A 22,363-nucleotide genomic window follows, 5' to 3' on the forward strand; every position below is an offset into this window, starting at 1 on the left:
ATCACATTAAAAGTCCTTTTCATGAGACGTCAGTAGCAGGATCACAGAAGACAACTCCGGACGTATCTGGCATTGCATAGTCTCCAAACCCACATCTTGAAGGAAGTAGTCCTGCAGGAGGTACTCGGCAAGAAGCGTGGCCTCTGTAAAGAATAAGGTTTTTCACTGTCCATCTTCATGTTTTGTATGGTTTTGTATTTTCACAGAGAATAAATAAACTTGTCTAACCATCTGAAATGTTACATTGTATGGAATGTGTAAGCTCTGTGGTTAACAAATGTGAAGGTGAAACTAGAATTTAGTAACTGTAATAATTAGTAAATTATTTAGTTGTTTTAAGTTAGTAATTATATCCCTGTGTTAGTACATGTTTTTATCCCCAATGCTCAGAAATTGTTAAGTGGCTAAATCTGTTTTTGGACCTGGTTTCATGCAGTGAACATACAGGTTGATCCTGTGCCTCTACAGCTTTGTAATGCAAGGTTGACCTACCTGGTTTTGTATCGATACCTACAAAACAATAATAAAGCTGCACAACATTATACTCTGTGAAATTATTTTAGGCTGATGATGTGCTCTGAAGAATCTAGTATAAACGCTTATGTGAAAGCTGAGTTTGCCACCACCATAAAGTAAAAGTAGGTCAACCCAGACAAATGGCACTGCAGTTATTTGCAGGATTGTTAAAGAACAAGTTCACATTTGGTCCCCAGTGGCCTCAAACGACACTGACATCGATTGTTCTTGACAAAATTCACAGTCCAGTTGTGCAAAATTACATATCTTTGAAAGTTACTTAAGATAGATTAAATCATCACATTTTGTTTTTATTCTTCCAGTGCAGATCAACAGAGAAACTGTCCTAAGTAGGACCAAGTATAAAAAGGTATTTTGGATAATAAAGAGTTTAACTGATTAAATAAGACATTGGCTTAAAGTAAACCTTAGACAATGAAGAACTTAAATTAAATGTGCATTAGTCACGGATCATTTATAGGGTTGATTAAACCACAGGGATGATTTCAGCAAGCGATTGAAAATGTTCTATGTAACTAATTATCAACGCAATTTCACAACAGAAAATTGGATGACTTATCTTATTTTTATGATAATCCCACCCACCCAGCGTTGTCCTGGCGCCGGTCCCGAGTCCAGATAACAGGGTGGGAGGGCATCCGGCAGAAAAGCTCGTGCCAATCCAGCGTGCGGGGTACGACCGGCTGTGGCGACCCCCTGAAGGGACAAGCTGAAAAGCCGTTGATTAGACACATACCTGGGAAATTGCGGACCTCTGCTGCCAAAGAATGACCGGAAGATGGCGACATTTGATTTTCCTCCCGTAGCTTCTCCGCTGTGCAGGCCTGATGACAGCCCTAGCAACGACCCCTGGCTGGCTGTCGGTAACATTTAACTCCAGTCGGAACAACAACATCCCCAGCAAGGTGGCTGATGCCCGTGGTTTCCCCGTTCACGTATCGGCTGTAAGTACAAGCCCAGTTACCTGCTTTTGTCGCAGGAGTTTCATATGTCTTCTGATATGGAAGCTAGCGCGTGTATGTGAAGCAAATGAAGTATTTTCTTTCCATGATGGACAGATGTGTGTACTGTACTCGGCTAGCTCGCGTTAGCTAGCAACGTATTGGTTTATGCTAATGTAAACTGTCCGTGCAACGTTAGGTATTGCTGTTCAGCTTAGTAAGCCAGATGTATCATTACCTGCTAATTATTAGCTTAGCTCAACACAGACGACTTGTCGCAGTTTTAGCAAATCGTACCACACTGTCATGAACAGTAATTAGCAAGCTAATATTCAGTTTTTGTTTGTTTGTTTGTTTGTTTAGCTGGCGTCAGTTAAACCTTTGTGTTTATCTAATCCAGCTACGTGTGCTAACTAGCCAGCAAACGTTAACTTACTGCGGCACCGATGTCCCTTTCATTAGTTACGGTGGACATTGGCTCCATCGCTCCTCTGCTGGCAGTGCAGGTGTCTTTTCTGTCATTGCTTGCACGTGTTTTGGCTCATGGTCCATTATTGATCCAACACTGTCTGACGCCAAAATATACGTGGACCCAAACTTAAGACAAACATTTGCTTTCTGCGGTAATTAGCATTATCCTCTGCACGTTGTGTGCCATAGTCAGAGGCATCAGCTGATTGTTGATTACTCGGCACCAAGGACTAGGGCGCAGTTACTGCCCATATTTCCAGTCTCATTTGACATCTCGATCATTTTTGTGAGTTTGTCTAATTAATGCAATGTCTATATGTTAACATACTGTAACCTTTATGCTTCAGGTGCCTGTCTGTCTCAGGTTTTTGTTGTAGTATTTTAGAGGATAGGGTCTGTTTTTTTTTTTTTTCCCACCTCTGTGTTTGTCATTTTGGCTGGAATCCCTTTTGTCCATTTGTCCCCGCTTTTGTCTTTTATTATTCATGGCCCCCTGTAGCATAGTGCACAGACAACATGAGGATAGTAGTAAAGACAGATGGCTCGGTGGGAGAGCAACTTTAAACAAAAGTACTCTGCAAAGCATAAGAAAAGGTACAATAAAACGTGTGTGTGCGTGCTTGTAATCTTGAGGACACTCTTGCGTAAGCTGTGGTGGTTTGTTGTGAATTGGGACTGTTTTATCTTCAGAGGGACATTTGCAGCTTGGTGTAATTTGACTCCATGACAGTCTCCCATGGCATACTAGGCTTAAAGTCATGTTCATAACTATGAAAGCAGACTGTCTGCTTTCCTTTGGGACTGGCGTGTGCCCAGAAGGTGTTATTAAACTATATGGAGCTTATGCAACCAGAATGCCAGGCTGTTATGCTGCCCCATAGGCACTCAGCTCTATCTCACTCACCTGAGACAGCAGGTGTGTTTAAAGGTTTTGATAAGAAAGTGGGCAGCTGTGGCTCTATTGGTATTGCAGTCATCCTCAAACCGCAGGTCAGTTGTTTGACTCCCTCATCCTCGGGGCTAAACCTCAATAATGTCACTGGGCAAGACGCTAAACCCCAAGTTGCCCCTGGTGTGTGTTCCTTACAAATCACTTTGGAGGTAATGTAATTGTGTCAAAGAACTAAAACTACTGGGTGTGTTTGTGTGTGCTTTTTTTTTTTTTTAATTTTCTTTCTTTGTGTTTGGGCTTATTATACAAGTGGCAGGCTTGAAGGAAACTTGGCTTAGAGCTGCCTGAAGTCAGGGCAACTTTTGAGACGGCCTTTATCACCCTGGAGGTGCTCGTGTGTTTGTGAGGGATTTAAATTTGACCAATTTGTGGAGTCAAAAACATAATTTCTATGGTATAATGGTAAGATATAGTCATGCACACTGCAGCCGATCTGTGCAAGACTAGCAAAAGCACATCTGTACTCTGTTCATCTACTAGGTTTGGTCTATAAAGGGCTGGAGGCAAAATCTGTGCAATATTTAAAGAAAAAACTTATGTCTGTTTTTGTGAGAGGCACTTTATAAGGATTTATAATTTAAAAAAATAGTCTTATTTGAGGAGGATAGATGTTTTTTACCTTTTAGGTATAGTTTTCATGAGTTTTTCTTTTTCTTTTTCTGATAACACTCGCACATAACACACACACTGCAACCGTTGGGATTAGAGGCCTTGCTCACTGCTTTTCACTTATATTCACCACATTCATTTCTGACTTTTATGCCACCAGTGTCCACTATAGTCATAACATGACAAATCAACCTAACATAATTTTTTGCAGCTGTCCGTTTTGCTCAGTTTGCTGAGCCAACTGTGAATCTGAAGTATAGCAGTAAAATAAAAACTCATGTTATTGCACAACACTGGTTCACACTACACACTGACTTACCAGTTTGTAAACCTGTGTGATCTAATGCAATCCGGTCCAACAGCCTTGCAATTACTCCTGTCATTGAGAAGTTGTCATTTATACTCTCAGTGCTGTGATTTTGAATTCTATTGTGGTTTCTAATATTTTATGTGCCAAACTGATATAATCAATCTATTGCATCTCAGTTCATAATACCGTCATAACAATGCTCCTTGTCTCCCTCATGCATTTCAGTTTTTCTTTTGCACTTGAATTTTAAACTAACCAGGTCATTATTCCTCTTAATTTTTGTCTTGCAATTTTTTCCCCTTTGTCTCTTTTTCCTTTTTGCTTTGCTTCTGAAGCAATTGTTTACAAATACTTTAATTTCAAATGAGTTGCTAATACTTTTTTTATGAGTATTTGAGCTTATATAACAGTATTTTAATTAAGAAATAAATTGCAGGTTGGAGGTTTTATTCATTTAGAAAGGCAGTTAAACCCATATTAACAGCAATACTCTTCAGCCTAAAGTGTTTACATATAATGTGTTTTTACTGGTTTATGGCTGTATAATACAAAAAAAATCTATATTTTGCATCATAAGAGTTAAAATGTCTTGAATCGTTTTAAAATTGTAATCACATTTATAATAATATGTTTGTTGTGTACATGTATGTACCTGCAAGTATTCTTTAGCACATGGGTTTTTTTTTTTTTTTTTTTTTTTTTGCTTGACTTCTTGGGAATGGTGCTAAACGTGTTTCAGGTCTCTCCCTACCGTGGAGTAGAGTTGGACTTTTATCAGTTTTGAAATTTGCGCCTTATGATAGTTCATATCTGCCTGTCTCTTTCTCATTCTCTTCATCCCTGCATGCTTGAAGAAGGGCCTTGTCTAAACAAGCACCGCTTACCCTCAGGCTGAAAGGTCAAGAATTGTCAGGGTGGAGTCCAATGGTGGTGAGCATTTGAATTTCACCAAAGAATAATACAGCTCAAAATATAAATACGTAGAACATCAAAACCCAGAATGGAAAAATTAGCTAATTTCTGCTGGTAATGCTAAAGGCTGTTCTTTTCTCTTGCTGGGGATTGACTTTACAGGTCAGGCTGCAGTCAGAACTGTAAAGACAGCTGAATGACCTCAATACAGTTGTTTCTTGAGTTTCTGATTTTTATCAGTATTATTGGAATCGCAAGGAATTCGTTTTTATTTGTGTTATATTTTTTTTTTTAATCTGCAGGACAGTTTGAAAGGGAAGGCAGAATAATGTCGCAAGTTCCTGTGGGTGGGGTTGACCTCTTTGATAACCTACCCAACCCTGAAGCTCACTCTGCCCAAACTCGAAACCTCAACGAGAAAAACACGCTCACACAGACTCAAAGTCTCCCCCCTTTGCAAACTGACGAGGGGCTGCGGCACGTCCAAACTGCTTCCCTCAACAATAATGGGAAGGACGAGGAAGAGGAACAAGCAAAGGAGGGATACACACGAAGCAGAGAGGAGGATGAGGAAGAAGACACTGATGAGGTGATGAAAGATGAGGAGGAGGAATCAGAGGAATCCAATGCTCTAATTCGCTGCCACTCTCCAGATACTCCTATGACGGATTCTTCATATTCAGAAACTGGTAGGGGCCCAAACATGTAACCACTGAAAGAGAAAATGATATGTATACACATATGGATGAACACTTTCATACTCAGATTCTCGCCATAAGTAGTACTTCCATTTTCAGGGCAGGAGAGCTCCACAACAAGCTAACCGATATACAGCCAAGCATGTCTTATGCTTTTCTGGCCATAATGGCCAATGTGTCGCTAAACAGATGCCGACTTCCACGTGTCATTTGAGGACATCTCTTTCGCTACCTGGCAAATGTAAATCTGACTTTACTTCTGTTTCGGTCTTTTCAGATTGTATTTTTTTTATTCCCCACCGGCTAGTTTATCATAGGGAGACTCTGCTCATCAATTAAACGTGGACTCTTCCTGTTGCCAGAAACAACTCTATTGAGTGTCAGTGAGACTGAATAATTTGCAGATGGGAAAACCAAAAATATTTAGCTAAAAGAGGTTCTTTCTTATAACACCTAATTGATATAATAGTATCCATTAATAGGGCTTTAAATAAAATCATTTACAATAAAATCAAGAGGATGGGAAAACATTTGGGCATCTGCTAGATGTTAAACACTACAATATCCAGATCAGCCTCTGCTATTTATGTAATGTTCAGGGAAGTCTACAGCATTTCCAGCTTTAAATCCAAAATTTGGAAATCCTTTGAAAAATGTAGAGAAAAAGAGTGATTGTTTTATTTTTGTGACCTTTCAGTGCTTCTCTTTGGGGAAAAATGGTGGTGTCGCAAAGGCTTATGCTCTTGTCAGGGTTTGGCTTGCTCACTGACTATTGTGTGTTTCAAGTGGCCAATCTTTTAGATTGAGGTCAGAATCACTGGGGATGGTGATGTTACTCCGATCATATGGAGAAAAAAAAGTAAAGAGAGTGAAACAGGACAAATCAGGTAGAAGAAGGCTTTGTGTCGAGTAAAACAATTAAGACAGCGGTAAGTGAACTAGAATGCAAAGTAGTAATGGAGAGTAGAAGTATTTTTGCACTTCCAAAAGATATTAATTATTAACACTATTCTAGGATTTGTCTAAACCAGCTAATAATAGAACTTGCATGTTTACACTTTTGCAGATGTACTGACACACACACACACACACACACACACACACACACACACACACACACACACACACACACACACACACACACACACACACACACACAAACTTACTTTAAGGTCAGCACCTTTCCTTTAGTTGCATCTGTATTGGGCCTTTGTATTTGGCTCTGATGACAATCAGAAGTGACCCAAATACAACTGCCACAACTTGTCCTCATTACAAGGAGAAACCACATTTAGCCTTAATAGGTTTAATAATACAACGGTAGCTTGATAAAGTTAACAGTGTGTTTGTGTTTGCCCAAATCAGTCACTCATTTGTAGGTCATACGCTTACATATTTTACTTTATCTTTATTGAAATTACCATTCACTTCGTTAATAACATTATTTGATTTGGTTATAATAAAGTCTATTAAAAAAACTCCATATTAACAAGACCACATTAACAAAAGACTTTCTTACAGTGAAGCAGTGAACTCAGCTTTGTTTTCCATGAAAATAATCACAGTGATCTCACACTAATACCGAGCCCTAGTTGTTGATTGTAAATTGCCCTTTGATTTGCTCTCCTGGATCTATATACCTTTTTTTATAAATACTAATAATCTTTTACACAACTTTAGGAATTTTAGACAGCTATTCATGAGTAATTTGAATTGATCTTAATTTCTGTCTCATTTGCAACCGGTTTGTCTTTCTTGGCCTCTATAGGCAGTCTCCTGGAAGCTCCATATCCTTTCAGCCCTGGGACCAGTCCAGAGGCTACATCCCCTGTCATTACAGCAGTCAGTCCAGGAACTCTGTATTCCATCAATCAAGTGGACTCTCTCAACTCCCCCACTGCATCGGTTGCCTCCACCACAATGCCTGTTACACGGGGGCACGCGCCTAAAGATTCTACTACACGAACTGTAACCTCAGACACAATGCCCACCAGCCCACCCAGGCCTACATGTATCACTGAGCCTACAGATAAAGCAAAAAATATTAACTTCACCAGAGAACATTTTACCTCATTTACAGAGCCCACCTTCAACCATGGGACCATATGTACTGGAGGGTCAGCCAGTTCATATGCAGAACCTCAAGTCTCCTCAAGGCTAAACACTGACATTGCTTCCACTGCAGGACCCGTTACTATCACCCCAGGGCTCACAATTACCGGTACAGAATCCACTTCCAAAACAGGAGCTGAAACCTCAAACTGGGAACACATTACCTCAGTGCCAGTGCCCTCAGTCTCTACCTGCACCACAGGGCCGATTCCAAGCTCAGCTCTTCAAGAGTTTCTTGAGCAGTTGGCACAAAAAGGAGATGACACTCACTTCCCACAGTACCTTCACCAGGTAACCTGTCTGTTTTCATCACCATCACTTCTGTCATTCCCACATTTGAACAGACCCTCTTTAATGTTTACTTAGGCGTTTATTTGCTGTCTTTCTGGCATTTTATTCTCCTTAACCTCTTGCTGTAGTTATTAAATGACTGATATCCACTCAACCTCATAACTTTAGGGACACTTTGTACCCTAAGGTATGGGTGTAGTCTTTTTTTATTTCTTCACACACAAACAGACATTCTTCTCGCTATCCACCTGCACCAAAGTAGCACATTAGCCACATGCACAGTACAAAGACAACCCACACCCCCAGTTTTTATTACACACACACACACCACATGACTGAACATGTGTTGGAAGGCGTGTGAATACTTCAGTTAATTTTGATTTCAAAAATGCTTCCACCAGGCACACCTTAGAGGTGTGTGTGTGTGTGTGTGTGTGTGTGTGCTTATGTGGCCATTACATGCCTTTTCATCTTTTTTCACAAACCTAGGAAAAAAAGGTGGGAATATTGGAAAAGCTAACCACTTCATAAGAAAATTGTGTAAACATTAAAAATAAAGTCTCAACTATTGCATTATGACACTCCATAAGAAAAGATTCTATCTGATGAATAATTACTAATGCTATACATATGTTCTAACATATGTTTTGTGTTTTTTTTTTTTTTTTATCTGATCACAACAACTAAAAAACTGGATAAAACCTAAGTCACTACAAAAGATTTTGAATAATGAAATCCATAAAATGATGTCTTTTTTTTTTTTAATCTTTAGTGAATAGTGAGCTATGAAGTCAATTAAAAGTTTTCCTCTCGGTGACAGAGATTATTGCTTCACTGGCATTAGCTTCACAGTCCTACACGACTAAACCTTTGGCAGTCCAACAAGTCTAACCCTAACCCACCAAATAAATCGCAGCATTAGTAACTACTTAACATTTTGTTGATCTTGAACAAGCATGTACTGAGTTTTGTTGTATGTGGAGTGACTGTCTTTTGTTGCATTGCATACCTAATGTCCACGTTCCAACAACCCAGACTGTGATGACTATTCATGCGTCTTGTTGTGGTGTTTACAGTGTGAGGTAACCTGAAGCTCTGAAACAAAAGATGATGTAAATGGCTGAAAGGAAGATGTTGAATGGTTTTGTTTGTGGAGTCTGAGAATTTAAAAATGTCTGAAGATCCAAAAATGTATGATTTAGACAGAATTGCATTGTATTTATGTTAAGTATTTGATCTTACGTGAAACGAAAAACAGACCGATTAGTTGGTTCCAAAATGCAGCCTTGCAACAAAAGTGACTACACCTATGACCACTGCAACAAATGTCATCGCCAAGTGATGTACAATTAAGCCTAACTGCACAAAAAGCCATAAAGTACATTGCTCCACATTGTAAAGTATTGGACGAACAAGTAAAAAAAGTCGTTGAAGCTGTTGTTAGGAGGTATAAGAAGAGGCCTAACCAACTATAAATGACGTGCATGAAACCTCCTCAATTGATGCCTACACAATCGGCCATGTGCACATCTTTTTACATTAAAGCTGGATAATGTTATAGCACAATGGTTACAAATGGAAATTAGTATTTCAATGTCACGACCAGTTTTTCAGTTTCAGTTCATTTTTTTTTTTTTTTCAGCCACAGTTCCTTCCTAGTTTCTGTGACATAAGTGCCTTTCCATGTCTGATCACACTGTGTTAAAAACATTGCATGAAGTCAAAGGTTGTATGAGTGCAAACGTTACACTGGAGAGAATTGTGGTCTGTTCTAGAGGGACATACTGAAATTGTTATGTCGTTAATGCAACAATTTCTATAATTATTATTTCGGATGAAGTCAAAAGTTGCATGACTGCAAAAGTTGCAGTGGAGACCTCGACCTTTATAGATAGAACCAGACAGTCAATAAATGGAAAAAACTATGTCCCAAATCTAAGAATCATCCCAGTAAAACATAATTTATTTATTTTTTATATGACATCGTGAAAACTATGACCCCTGACTTAGAACACCTTAGTTAAAACAGAGGGCAGATCAACAGAACCCCAGTAGCAACTAATAATCCAGTAAAATGGCAGAATGTATGGGGAGATAATACACAAAATATAAAAAAATACTTCCATTTCACATTCTATAAATGTAGGGGCTTCTGACTCTTCGCTTCTTAAATATTGACTCTATTGTAATGGAAACTTTTTGAAATGAATTGGCATCTTTTTTTCGTGAGCATTGGCTGGAAAACATGACTCAAAGCACAGTGTTTGTAACTGCTTAACATTTTGTAGATCGTGACCTGGGCTGTACTCACTCTTGTTGTACACTGAACGACTCAGTCGCCTTTGTTGCACTGCATCGCTAACTTCCTCGTTCCACCTACTCAACAACCCAGATTGTGATGATTATCCGTGCGTACTGCTGTTGTGGTACGTCACACTGTAAACACAACAGTCTTGATCGAAACATCATGTAGATGGCTGATATAGTGCGTTGTGTGTGTTATTGAGAAAAAAAAAAACCCCTTAAGCATTTATTTGTATCTGTGGGACTCATCAGCACGTACATTGACATCGTTAGAAGAAGATGAATCGTGTCATCATTGAGCACATATACATATTTCACATACATACCCGGGGGCTAGCGCTGAGTGTCTCGCTCAGGGACACACACACCTTAATATGTTTTTCTAGTTATATATATATAGGTCAATATAATAATAATAATAATAATAATAATAATAATAGCCCATAAAAATGGAACTGTATTTTAAGATTAAGACGTAAAAACTTTTTTTTAATAAGATTTGTTGCTGTAGTTTTGAACCTTTACATTAAACTGTGCTTTGCGTAAATCTGGGAACCCTACCTGTAGTGAAACTGCAGCAAAGTTCCAAGTGTGTCTGAACCGTTCCAGCACATATAACTAGAGAGGCCTTTCACTTGTCACCACCCCTCACTTCATTAGAAATGCGAGAGTCTTTTGTGCCCTCCTTTCATCTCTCTCTCATTGTGTCGCTCACACACACACACACACACATACACCTCTTGTTCTGTGGTCAGCTGAGCAGCATGAAAGAGACACTTGCTAAAGAGAGGTAGAGTGTCCACTATGGTTTCTGGTTTTCCTGTCTTGCTGTCTGTCTGTGTTTTCACTCTCATTTACACCCGGTCTGTTCTAGAGGGACGTACTGACATTGTTTTTTTAATGTTGTTAATCATTGTGGAAAGTTATTTCCATTATTGTAGTGCAGTTACTCTGTTACATTTTAAATAAGAGAAACAAAGAGTGGGATGTCAGTTTCTGTATTGTTCATTTGTTTTATGTTTTTTTTTTTGTTGTTTTTTATAGTTGACTATATCCGATCTGATCTTGTGTCATGTTTGGCACCCACTCCACATGACCAGTTGTTTCAGTTTTACTTTGAATTTAGACTGAGCCACAGTTCTTTCCTTGCTTTTGTGACATAACTAATGTGATGAAAAGACATAATTTTTAATTATTAAAAACACTTTTAGAATTTCTAAAGTTTATAAACTCGTTCACTCTTCCTCTCTGTCTCTTTGCAGATCGCTGAGACCTTTGTCCTTCACGAAGATTGTATCCTTATCTCTGCCTGTGTGTGTGTGTGTGTGTGTGTGTTGGGGGTGGGGTGCTGGGTGGTGGGAGGCAGCTTTTATTTTAATTTATGCAAAGAGTGTTATGGTCTGATCTCATGTGCACTTGCAGCTTGCCCATACAGATATTTATCATTTTCTTTGGCTGATGTAATATTGATGTATACATTTTTAACAGAATTATCTCCATAAGAATTGGAGGATTTAGTTTGACTTTCTCTGGTAAAGTTATTGTGTATTATTTGTAATTTTCCATTCATTTTACAGTGAGAATAATTAAATGAGATGAAATAGACGGAGGACAAAAGAGAGTAAAAGATCTTGTGAGACTGACAGAAAGAAGGCACCTACACGGTGATGCATGGACACTTAAATAGGCTTTGTTGACGTGTCGAGAAGAGACACTGTTGCCAAAACAATACCTTTGTCAAATTAGGAAAGGTTACAACATTTACAAATGATTTATGGATAAACACAAAAACAATGAATCAGCACACAAATGAAATGCTTGTAGTACAGCAGTAAGATTTATGACCATTATGTTTATTGAAATACAATGTTGCTAACCAGCTAGAAAAAAAACAGTGGGTTCTTCTATATTATTTTTACTCTGGGAATATTCTTTAAAACTTTAAGATTGTTTTTGGTTAATCTATTGTTCATATATTGTACGTACACAGCTTGAATACTTTACAGATGCCGAGAACGAGACACTCATACCAGTGCGCTCTGTAAAGTACGGAGGTACTGCATGAAATGTAAGGACGAAAACGAGCACGAGAAAGAATTGGGGAAATTTTATCCAGAGGAAAGCGACAGAGTGGGAGGGGAGAAATGGAAGAGTCAAAGAGGAGGCAAAGCTAGCTCGGCTCCGTCATGCATTTCTAAAGGGATAGTTAGAGAAGGAGAGAGAGCATCGAGCCATGTGGAAGAAGGATTGTGGAAGGATTTATCCTGTTCATATCCATAAACATCCATAAACATAAGGCCCTTTATCCTGGTGCTGTTTCTCCCTTTTGGCCTCACACCATTTCCTCCTCTCTGTGTCTTTGCCCTCCTATATTTTCACCTTTTTGCATCCTTTTCCTTTTACCTCTGTAAGATCTGCTGATCTTACATTTCATGCAAGATCAACTGTAATGTTGTGTTAAGAAGAGACTATTATTGTCAATTCAGTCTTTCCACTAAAGCGTGTGTGTGTGTGTGTTCATGTACGTGTTGTGTTATTTCTTAACCTGGAGTTTCCAGATCAGCGGGGAATATGGTGCATCCAACTAGAGGCACTTTATCACAAGAGAGTCCTGGACAACCTGCATACACTGCAGGAGCAGTGGGGTAACATATGCACTCATAGTGTTATAGACGTAGCCGCACATCTGTGAATCTGTGATACATATTAAGTAAATAAAATGTGACAGGTGTGCGTGTGTCATTCACTGACATATGTTTGTATGTGCTACTTTAAATGCATGACTGCAGCTCAGTTGGTACTACATATTTAATGTAGTTTAACTGATGTCATGCAAATGCTATCAAGACACTTAGGACTGTGGACTGTGGACTTGTAGGATCGTATATTTATATTTGTGTTTCTTTCAGGTGATTTCTTATAGTATTAACTTGACTGTTTGTGTCTGTCTTTCCTCTTAGAGAATAAGTGTAGAGGATCTTCCTTTAAGCTGGAAACCCAACATCTGGACGCTCTTAAACACATCTGCCTGACGCATAATTGGTCAGTCTCTATGCTTGTGCTTCTTGGTTATATTCATGTGTTTATTGTCCCCAAACCCTGTCTGTCTTCTTTTATGCTTTCAAAAGTGAAGTGAAACTTCCAAATGTGTTTAAAGTTCTGTTGAAGTCAGGGTGAACTTACAACTCCTGTTGTTTGGGGCTTTTTTTTAACCGCATGCACACACACACCCACCCAAATCCTCCCTCTTACAGCTCTGCCTTTTTGTGACTATAACAAAGAAGATCTATGTAAATAACACAGCTTTGTATTTAATAATAGTGATGCTTTGACCTTACTCTAAATAATAGTTGATACATAGAAATGTTACAACTGTTTATTTAAATGGGAAGTTTAGGTTTGTGGTGATTGCAACATTTCAGATAATATGTATCGGTGTCTTTAAGCATGCATGTCTGCTGGTGTGTGTGTTTGTGTGTGTGTGTGTGTGTGTGTGTGTGTGTGTGAGATGGAGAGTGCTCATTTGAGTGTAACAACTTAGTCAGGTGACCGCCCTGCATTTTTCAATATTCAATAGGAAGTCCTGCCAGACACACCCCCTTTCTCACAACACACACATCTACATTATGCTCCCCGGCATGCTAAAGTTTGTGTGTGTGTGTGTGTTTGTGTGTATGTGAGCTTCTGTATATTTGTGTGTGGCAAGAACTGCTGTGATGGTTTAAACATATGGCTCTTTGCTGCTTCTGCACTTTCAGACATTTGAGCCTTCGCACTGCTAGGGTTTCACTTCACGTAACACACACACACACACACACACACGTTCAATAGCCAAGGAAAAGTGTCCAGGCTAATATTAGATTGGGAGAGTGGAAAAGGGTCACCCATCTCTCATGTCTTCATTTACTAAAACCAAGAACAGACCTTTTAAAACTCTCACCGTCTCCCTTTGTCTCTCTGTCTGCCTTCTACTCGCAGGCCGAGGGCTAGAGATGCTGTGGTAAGAAATTCATTATTTTTGTCGTCAGTTTGAGAGAGAGATAATAAACATTGATGTAGATAAAAGATAAAACGGATGTATCTTGCTTTTTAGGTGAGTCGTGGATCTAATGTTAATGTTACATCTAAAATGTCAATTTCTAATGACAACGTAGTATCATTGATGTGTATATTATCACTTATTATGTTTTCCAGGTACATGTAATCTGCACATTACTATACCATAGCATAGTGTAAATGCAGTTGTGTATATGAACAGTTGTTTATTTGGTTGTGTGTGTGTGTGTGTGTACAGTGTGCATCTCTGGATTTTTTGAGGCCTACATTGGAAGAGTGTGTTGCACAGCCTGTATGTGCCTCAGGTGAGTGGCCAAGAGTGATTCTGCCAGTACTGTTGTTCATCTCCCATGTTTGATTCCATTACCATATGGAAAAAAAGTATCAAAAGTATCAAAGTCCGAACCCAAGATCCACTTACTAGCTTTTTCCAGTGTTTAATCAAAGGGAGAACGAGCCTTTGACCCTATCTTTACATTCACTTCAAAGTTTTAGAAAAAACAGTAACTGCTCCTAAGTTCAACAGTGACCTTCTTGCGGATGTCACGAAATGCTTTGAAAAGTAGTTTTAATGTATTTTGTATGCAGTTTATTTGATTAGGCTAAAAAATACACTATAACTAGAATGTTGAAAAGAGCTCTTAAGGTCAGGAGAAACTTAAAATGGCCATTTGGATTTTGTGTGTGTGTGTTTGTAGCTGCAGGTCTAGTGTTGTGTTAAATGATGAACCAGTAGTAGTATAAAGTGTGTTTAAAAAAAATAAAAATAAAAAATTCCACTCAGTAGCTGCTAAGTCTTACTTATGCATCTGTGCCAAACCACAGGGATGTGTTTTTTTTTTTTGTTTGTTTGATTGTTTTGCACCTATGGACTTGATATTAGTTATAGTTTTATTATTATTTATTTATGTATTTTGTGACACGTGAGAAATTCTATGGAAAACAAGAAAAGGTGCTGAATTGATTTTGTATACCTTGAGAGAATAGCTTATATTTTAGCAAAAGCCAGCACAGCTTTATACACAAATTTCAGGTAATGGCTACATAGAAGGGGTCCCACTGCATTGGGAGCAAAATGGTGATAAGATTTATTTTAAAAGTTGTATGTCCGTTGAAAAATGCGTCTGGCCTTGTCAGCATATTTGAAACCGTTTCAACTTAATTGTTGTAAGGAATTTACCGTACAAAGTATTTATTATGACCACAGTGTCATTAACTAGAAGACCACCATGACTAAAGATTTTATCTTGCCTTATGTCTGTTTTTATCTTCTGCCTAATGATTTTTTTTTTGTCTTCATCCCACTTATTATCTACGTTTTTTTCTACCATATGTCTCCCCTTCTGAAACCAACCCTCCTGTTCCTTTACCCTGTGTTTCTCTTGTTTTCATCCAGTTCATCAGGTTGACGGAGGGATGCAGACGAAAGCTGAAGACCCCTCCTTAAATCAGATTGGCCAGCCAGTCATACCCATCGTAAATTTGCCTAAAAGGTTCAAGTCCCCTGAGACCTCAGGAATAAACCAGGAATTACAGGAGAGGGACAGTTTTCACGCATTTCCGCTAACTGACATGGAGCGCGTCAACAGAGAGGGAGGAGAGGCGGAAGGAGAAGTAGGATGCACCACTACAATGATAGGAAATGGCCTACACCCCTCTGGGGCTGGAGGAATGGATCAGTCCATTTCTGCAGAGCAGCAGGGAGGAGATTCATGTCCAGCACCGGAAAAGGAGGAGGAGAGGGACGTGGAGGAGGCGGTAGATGCTCTGGAGATGAAAGATGAGGGAGAGGTGGAGGAGAAGCATAAGGGCAGAGACTCTGCTTTTTGTCCGAAGGCTCTACCAGTGGAGACTCTGGTCAGTGGGACAGAGGAGGAGGTACAACAGCTGCACCAGGAAGCCCCAGTTGAGAAGAAGCTACATACGGAGACCAAGGTATATATCAGAATGTGTTTGTTACCGAAAGCAGTCTGAATTTAGTTTCGAGAACATTTTTACCAAAATGATTTATTAACAAATCAAAGTCGACATGGAAGAGAACAGTGTGTGTGATCTGTCAATTCCATCAGCCCTCCCCACTTGTGATTACCTGTATCAGGTGTGCTAAGCCAATCAACCACGGGTATTGCAGGGATAGTAAAAAGTAAGTAGAGCAAGGGTTCTTGAGGACCAGGATTGTCAACCCCTGAATCACATTATCAGTGAGGTTCTTGTCTGTTTTCTCAATGTTTTAAAATCACAGTTAAACTGCATCATCAGCACCAGGACCAACATCATATTGTTTTCTTATGTTGAAGAGCTTGCTCTAGGGTTTAATGGTGCAATAACCGTGGTGGGTTACTTCCTCTATTTATCTCTCTAAAGGACTTCTACTATTGCTGGAAATATGAAACCGTACTCATCACTTCCTCATCCCCTCTCTTTATTCCTTTCTCGGGAACAATCAACCCCCTGGTTGTCTTGAACAGCTTTCACTAAACTTCCAGAAGCTCAAAAGGCCCGAATCTAAGTCGTGTTACCGCAGTTTAGCAGAAAGTAGAGCAACAAATTGGATTCTTCTCACCATACCTGCGTGCTGATTTGTAAGTTATGAATACATTTTATTATCACTATAGGACAGTGCTCAAACCTGCCGGCACCAGGAAGTACACCTTCATCAAAAAGCTCCTGTAAGGCAGGAGGAGCAGAGTGAAGAGGAAGAGGAGGAAGAAGACGAGTATGAAGTAGAGCAGGCTGACCTAATCAGAGAAGCCGCCTCACTGGATGACATGGCTAAACTCATCATGGTAGAGGAGGTGCGTACATGACATTTGTTGTGGATGAGTGAGAGTATTTCAGTTATGGTGCATTTACAGAATTAAAGTGTTCTTTGGAATCCTTTATTTCTCCTTTTATAATGCTCCACTTCATCAAAATACATTTGGAAAACGTTGTATATGTTTATCTAACCTCTTTATAACGGACAGCATGATGCCTTTTGAGGTAGGTCTAATTATATTACCTAGCCATTACTGTGCAACCCAGACTTGCTCTCGCGCTCGCTTGCTCTCTCATAAATAAAAATTAGTTTTTAAAATAATTTTTTAAATTGCTAAATATGATGTTTGTGCATTTCATAATAATGCAAAAAGATCTAATGAGCATAATTTCTACTCTAGTGTGAGAGTAACTTAGGTTTGATACTGCTTATTGTGTGATGTGATGACACCTGGTGGCTGGTTAGTTGCCATTTCCTCACAATAATGAGTCAGTGAGAAGGAAAAGATTAAATTGTTATTTGATGTAAGTAGACATTGTGTTTATGTTGGTGTGTCTGCACCGCCAAACCAATTTTTGTTTTTGTGTTTTCCACTTCACAGATATCTCCTGCCTCTGGCCTGGTTTCCATATTGAAGAAGCGAAGTGTGTGTGTGGACAATGAGATTGTGTCAGCTAGTTCAGAACCCCAGTCTGACAAACCCACTGCTAAAAGACGTGTCCGTTTTAAAGTTCCTGATGATGGCTTTGAGCAGGGTGTGTGTGTGTTTGTGTGTGTGTGTGTTAACTGTCTACCATTCCAAGATACACAAAGTACTTTTCTATATATGTGAAACCACAGAATCTTCATATATCTCCTATAAACAGGCACATATGTGATACTTGCATGATTAAACTAATAATTTACAACAGTTTATTATCTGCTTAACTCTCTTTGTCATTCTTTTTCTGTAGATGTTGGTGGTGGAGATTCCTGCCTGCTCCTCTTCTTGCTTTGTCTGGTTACAGTAGTGATCAGTTTGGGTGGCACCGCCCTTTACTGTGCTCTGGGCGACGTCCACTCCTCCGTCTGTCAGGACTTTTCCAGAAATGCAGACTTCTACATTGGCCAGTTACAGCGTGGGATAACTCAGCTCCAGCACTGGTTTAGTCCGGGGTCATAGCAGCAGTTTGTCAACATTGTGGATCCGTCGGCCTTACTGTTCCAGCCGTTCATGCTACTTCCTACCATTACGTCAGAACAGTGGGTTCTGAGGTAACGTTGTCAGACAGCTGCTACAGTCCCTGCTGCCATGTGGAGCCTGCACTACTGCACTGCGCTACATTTGTAATGCTCTGTGAGTACAACTTCTGAGGTCAGTGAGATTCATAGGTCAGAGGTCAAAAAGAACAGAGATACATTTAGTATAATTGAAATTGGAGCCTGCATAAAGAAGAACTGACTGAGCTACAGCCCAGAACCCTGTCCAGATCTACTAATTTCTCAAGTTAGGTTTAAATCTTTTGTTTCCTATTGAACAAGCTTAGAGCCAGTGATACATTTCGAACGCCACTGGTGGAAAAAGTACGTACAAACCATGGATAGTTACAGTCTATCACTGATTCACATTGAGCTTCTACACTCAACTTTCTCAGATAACAATACAGAACAAAGTAAGTAACAGCTGCAAGCCATGCAGATGTAGAAAAACAAATTCGAAATAATGTATATTTTATTAACTGTGTGGCACAGTGATGCGCTGTCTACACACAGTGCAGAAACAGGAACTGGCCCAACGGGCATTTTGCAAATTGCTGCAACCACTGGTGTTGCTTTTAACCCTTGACTTTTTTTTAAAATCACAAATGAAATTTTAAAATGAACAAACCTTTCTGTTCATTCTATCTACTACATGGAAAGAAATCATTGTGTCTTAATCACATCTTAAACCTTTGAATGAAGGTTTGGAGCTTAATGTTAAACTTTACTTTGCCCCACTAAGGGGCATTCATGAAGTACTGTATATTGTCAGAGCAATGACGAGGGTGTTTTTTGTCATCAAAACCATTGGGCACATCAAGGATGCTCCATGGGGGGAAATCGCATTATGTTATGGCATGTAATAATTATGTTTAATCATGCACTGCATTTAGAATGTGTAGCTGCTGAAGAACTCGCTGTCAGCTATACGTCACATGAACTTTCCCCCTCTGCACACATTTGATCTGTGTACCTACCAACAATGGATTTGCAGCAAGCTGACATGCGCTGTCACTGGAGACTACAAATTTACACTCTCTGTTTATGGGTAAGCTAACTTTAGCTTTGCAACATGTAAGCAAACACAGTGCACCTCTGTATATATCAGAAGAATGTTTAACATATTGCACATGAGACTGGTACTTTTTTTTTTTAAGATATTGCAATATTTCTATAGGGACTCTTCTCCTCGTCCTAGACTAAATGCAGGCTGTACAGGATTTGATCAGAAATGATAAAACAAATCCATAGAAATAATCTGTTTTCAGGTGTAAAATGTATCTACCAGTGAATATTGCACAGATACTTGAACAGGAAATACTGAAGTTATAAAATAGTCCAGTAAAAAAAAAAAATGAAAAGATTAGAAATGTACAATTTAAAACAATAATACTTCACTATACATAATCATTACAGGACTTGGTATTGATTGGATCATTGAAAGAATTATGTTAGTGTAGCTCTGCCTGTGTGTTTGCTGTTTTTGTGGATAGCTTGGTCTTTTTAAAGAGTCATCAAGATAAAATTTGCCTTTTTTTTTTTTTGATAAATGTGTTTGGTGTTATTACATTGTCTAAAATTTTGAGTCCTCCTCACATTGGGAAAATTATTTTCTTTGGGCTAAGAAATGAATTAAGAAGTTTGTTCTTAGAGTTAGACTTTGTCCATGACATCAGTGCTTTATTCTCACATCAGTGCTCCAAGTCTTCATACATTTAGATAATTTTAAAGCAATATTTAATCTTACTGGGGTCATTTAGCTGCTTAATTTCATTTTTTGCCAAGTGAGGCATCCATAGATTTTTTTTTTTTAATGTCTTATGTTAGTATATTGGGATGTTTGGTCTCCTGGTCACTGTTCTTTGCATTTGGTGTAATAGTGGATGTCAGAAAAAGTGTCTTTGAACAAACAACACATATCTCACAAAAGGTCCTAATTGTCAGGAACTAAATGTAAGACTACTTTAAAGTGTCCTACCTATGCATTTTTAACATTTAACGGTAGATTGTGGTGTTATCTTTATTCTATATTGTTTGGCTCACAGCAACCTAAAGATTCGTTTGAGATGTGAGGTTTTCCCAGGGTCTAAGAAGTAGTACATTAACTTTTGTCTTTATTTGCACATGTCTTCTGGCTGGTTCAGATGACAGTCGTTCAGAAAACCTTTTATATGATTTTAACTATTTATAATTCTAGGGATCCTATGTGTTAAGGCAGAAGAGATTCATCTTTTGTTTTTATTTTCTTTGCTTGGTTGTTATACATCAGTTTTTATTTTCTCTTATATCATTAGTGATCTTGATAAGGCTTTTGACAAAGGATTACATTTCCTATTTCGTAATTTAAATTTTCTGGATACATTTTTCTGGGTCATCATTATGTGTGTGTGTGTGTGTGTGTGTGTGTGTGTGTGTTTCATTTGTCCTTTAAAAATGATTTGAGTTTGTGCCACTGCCATCAGTGCTGTCATGTTATTCACACACAGAGTGTTAATCTTCCATCTGTAAGAACAGAATATATTGTATAATAATTTGTTTTGCCCAGTAGCATTATAACAGAACATTAGAAATGAATGAAAAGACATACTTTCTGTGTCAATACTGTTTACTACTGTAATTAACCTGATAAAAGGTATTTTATGAATCATGATTCATTATTTTCATTTTCTCATAGATTATAAAAAGGAAGAATTTTTTTCCGTTGTCCTGTTAAAGCCATTGAAAAAAGCTTGCTTGTCCATTCAGCTGAAATGTAACTTACCTGTATTTTTGTGTACGCGGAACATAACTTGGTGTTGGGACAGTGTGAAACCAACTTCAAAATGTTTTCAGTTGCAGTGGCCCCCGCCTTAAAATGTGCACATGTAAGCTTGGTTGAATTGAGTTGTATGTAAATCACACTATGAATGGAATTTACTCATGCATCAGTACATTTAGTATTTCATAATGTAACAAATGATCAAATCAGGTTTTATCTATATAGTCCCATAATCACAAATCACAGGGGGCTTAACAGTCTGTAAAAAATCTACACCCTCTGTCCTTAGTCCCTCAAATCTGGAAAAAAAACCAACAAAACTACACACTGTGTTTTACAAACAGTAGCCAACCTGATTCCAAAATCCAAAACAAATCCAAAACGTAGGGATGACTTGACACGTTGACTAAAACTCGGCCGTCAAAAACGCTATGTATGGTTAAAAAAAAGAAATAAAAGCAGTACATTTCTGTGTATCTCTGTTGTAGAATAAGGAAGATGCATGTTAGGATTTACTGAAAAAAAATCTGCCTGCTACTTAATATTACTTTTAAAGTATATTTGGGACATCGGTCATGTGAGCTGTTGACTAAAGTAACTGTGGGTTTAGAAGTTGCTATCGGTTTAGGAATGACTTTATTATGGTGCAGTGTAGTGATACACACCTCACGTTTGTATGACCAACACGGATGGTTTGTTGGAATCGTGCAGGAAAAGAGAGGGTTCTGTCCAGTTTCATAATTCATTTAATCTGCCGACTAGCATTGAGGGGAACAAAAGTGATATTCTTATTAATAATGATTCTAAATTGTCTGGATAGTTCACTCATAAGGGTCATATAAAGAGCAACTTGGGGATTTTAACAGTCAAACTGCATGAAAATGAAGCAGTATCCAGAATATGGCTGGATGGCTTCAACTAATGTTTAGACCACTTATAAGCACTTAAATAGGAAAAAATTAAAACACAATAATCTGCATTTAATATCTAACTAAACTCAAAAAAAGAATTAATGGCGTTTTGTGACGCGATGACATCACGAGTCTCAGGTATTAGGAAGTAACGTATACAAAGTAATGAGGCTGCTGTATATGTATTCTGCCATTGTCCATTCACGGAATTATTTTGGAGTCACGTATGTGACTATACTAACACCCACAGTGAAAGAAATTTTGGGCGCTTCGAAACTGCTCTCTAATTTTACTGGCTAAATTCCATAAGTACAAATGTATATTTACTAGCAAAACTCTTCTCAGTTGTCTCTAAGGAGCTCAAATACAAGAGCTACAAAAACTATTAAATTTTGCACTATGTTGACAATTTTGTTTAAATTATCCCCCCAGTACTTTTCTGTTGTATCATTTTTATGCCAATAGTAAATATCTCTGTGAACATCAATGATAATAAAGATTATT

General features: G+C 38.5%; 1 protein-coding gene and 1 long non-coding RNA gene across 4 annotated transcripts; one reads left to right on the forward strand and one right to left on the reverse strand.

Annotated features, from left to right (window-relative positions):
• Nucleotides 1-5: 5 nt before the first annotated feature.
• On the reverse strand, nt 6-3,038 carry LOC137105929 (uncharacterized). The gene is made up of 3 exons (XR_010911877.1): nt 1,915-3,038; nt 1,274-1,479; nt 6-143 (listed from the first exon to the last, which is right to left on the reverse strand). It is a non-coding gene; the product is annotated as an uncharacterized lncRNA (long non-coding RNA).
• On the forward strand, nt 1,344-22,271 carry cnsta (consortin, connexin sorting protein a). 3 transcript variants are annotated; one of them, XM_067488648.1, is made up of 13 exons: nt 1,344-1,481; nt 4,675-4,750; nt 5,035-5,421; nt 7,199-7,833; nt 11,400-11,430; nt 12,696-12,782; nt 13,098-13,179; nt 14,116-14,137; nt 14,432-14,498; nt 15,590-16,128; nt 16,809-16,988; nt 17,553-17,706; nt 17,905-22,271. In XM_067488648.1, the coding sequence occupies exons 3-13, from the start codon at nt 5,061-5,063 to the stop codon at nt 18,111-18,113; spliced, it is 2,367 nt and encodes a 788-aa protein (XP_067344749.1). In that variant the 5' UTR covers nt 1,344-1,481; nt 4,675-4,750; nt 5,035-5,060; the 3' UTR covers nt 18,114-22,271. The 3 variants fall into 3 exon arrangements, with proteins under 3 accessions (XP_067344749.1, XP_067344760.1, XP_067344771.1); XM_067488670.1 differs by having other exon boundaries at nt 1,359-1,481; nt 4,678-4,750; XM_067488659.1 differs by lacking the exon at nt 4,675-4,750 and having other exon boundaries at nt 1,347-1,481.
• Nucleotides 22,272-22,363: the final 92 nt, after the last annotated feature.

Source organism: Channa argus, chromosome 2 (genome assembly GCF_033026475.1).
Source record: "Channa argus isolate prfri chromosome 2, Channa argus male v1.0, whole genome shotgun sequence".
Lineage (NCBI taxonomy): Eukaryota > Metazoa > Chordata > Actinopteri > Anabantiformes > Channidae > Channa > Channa argus.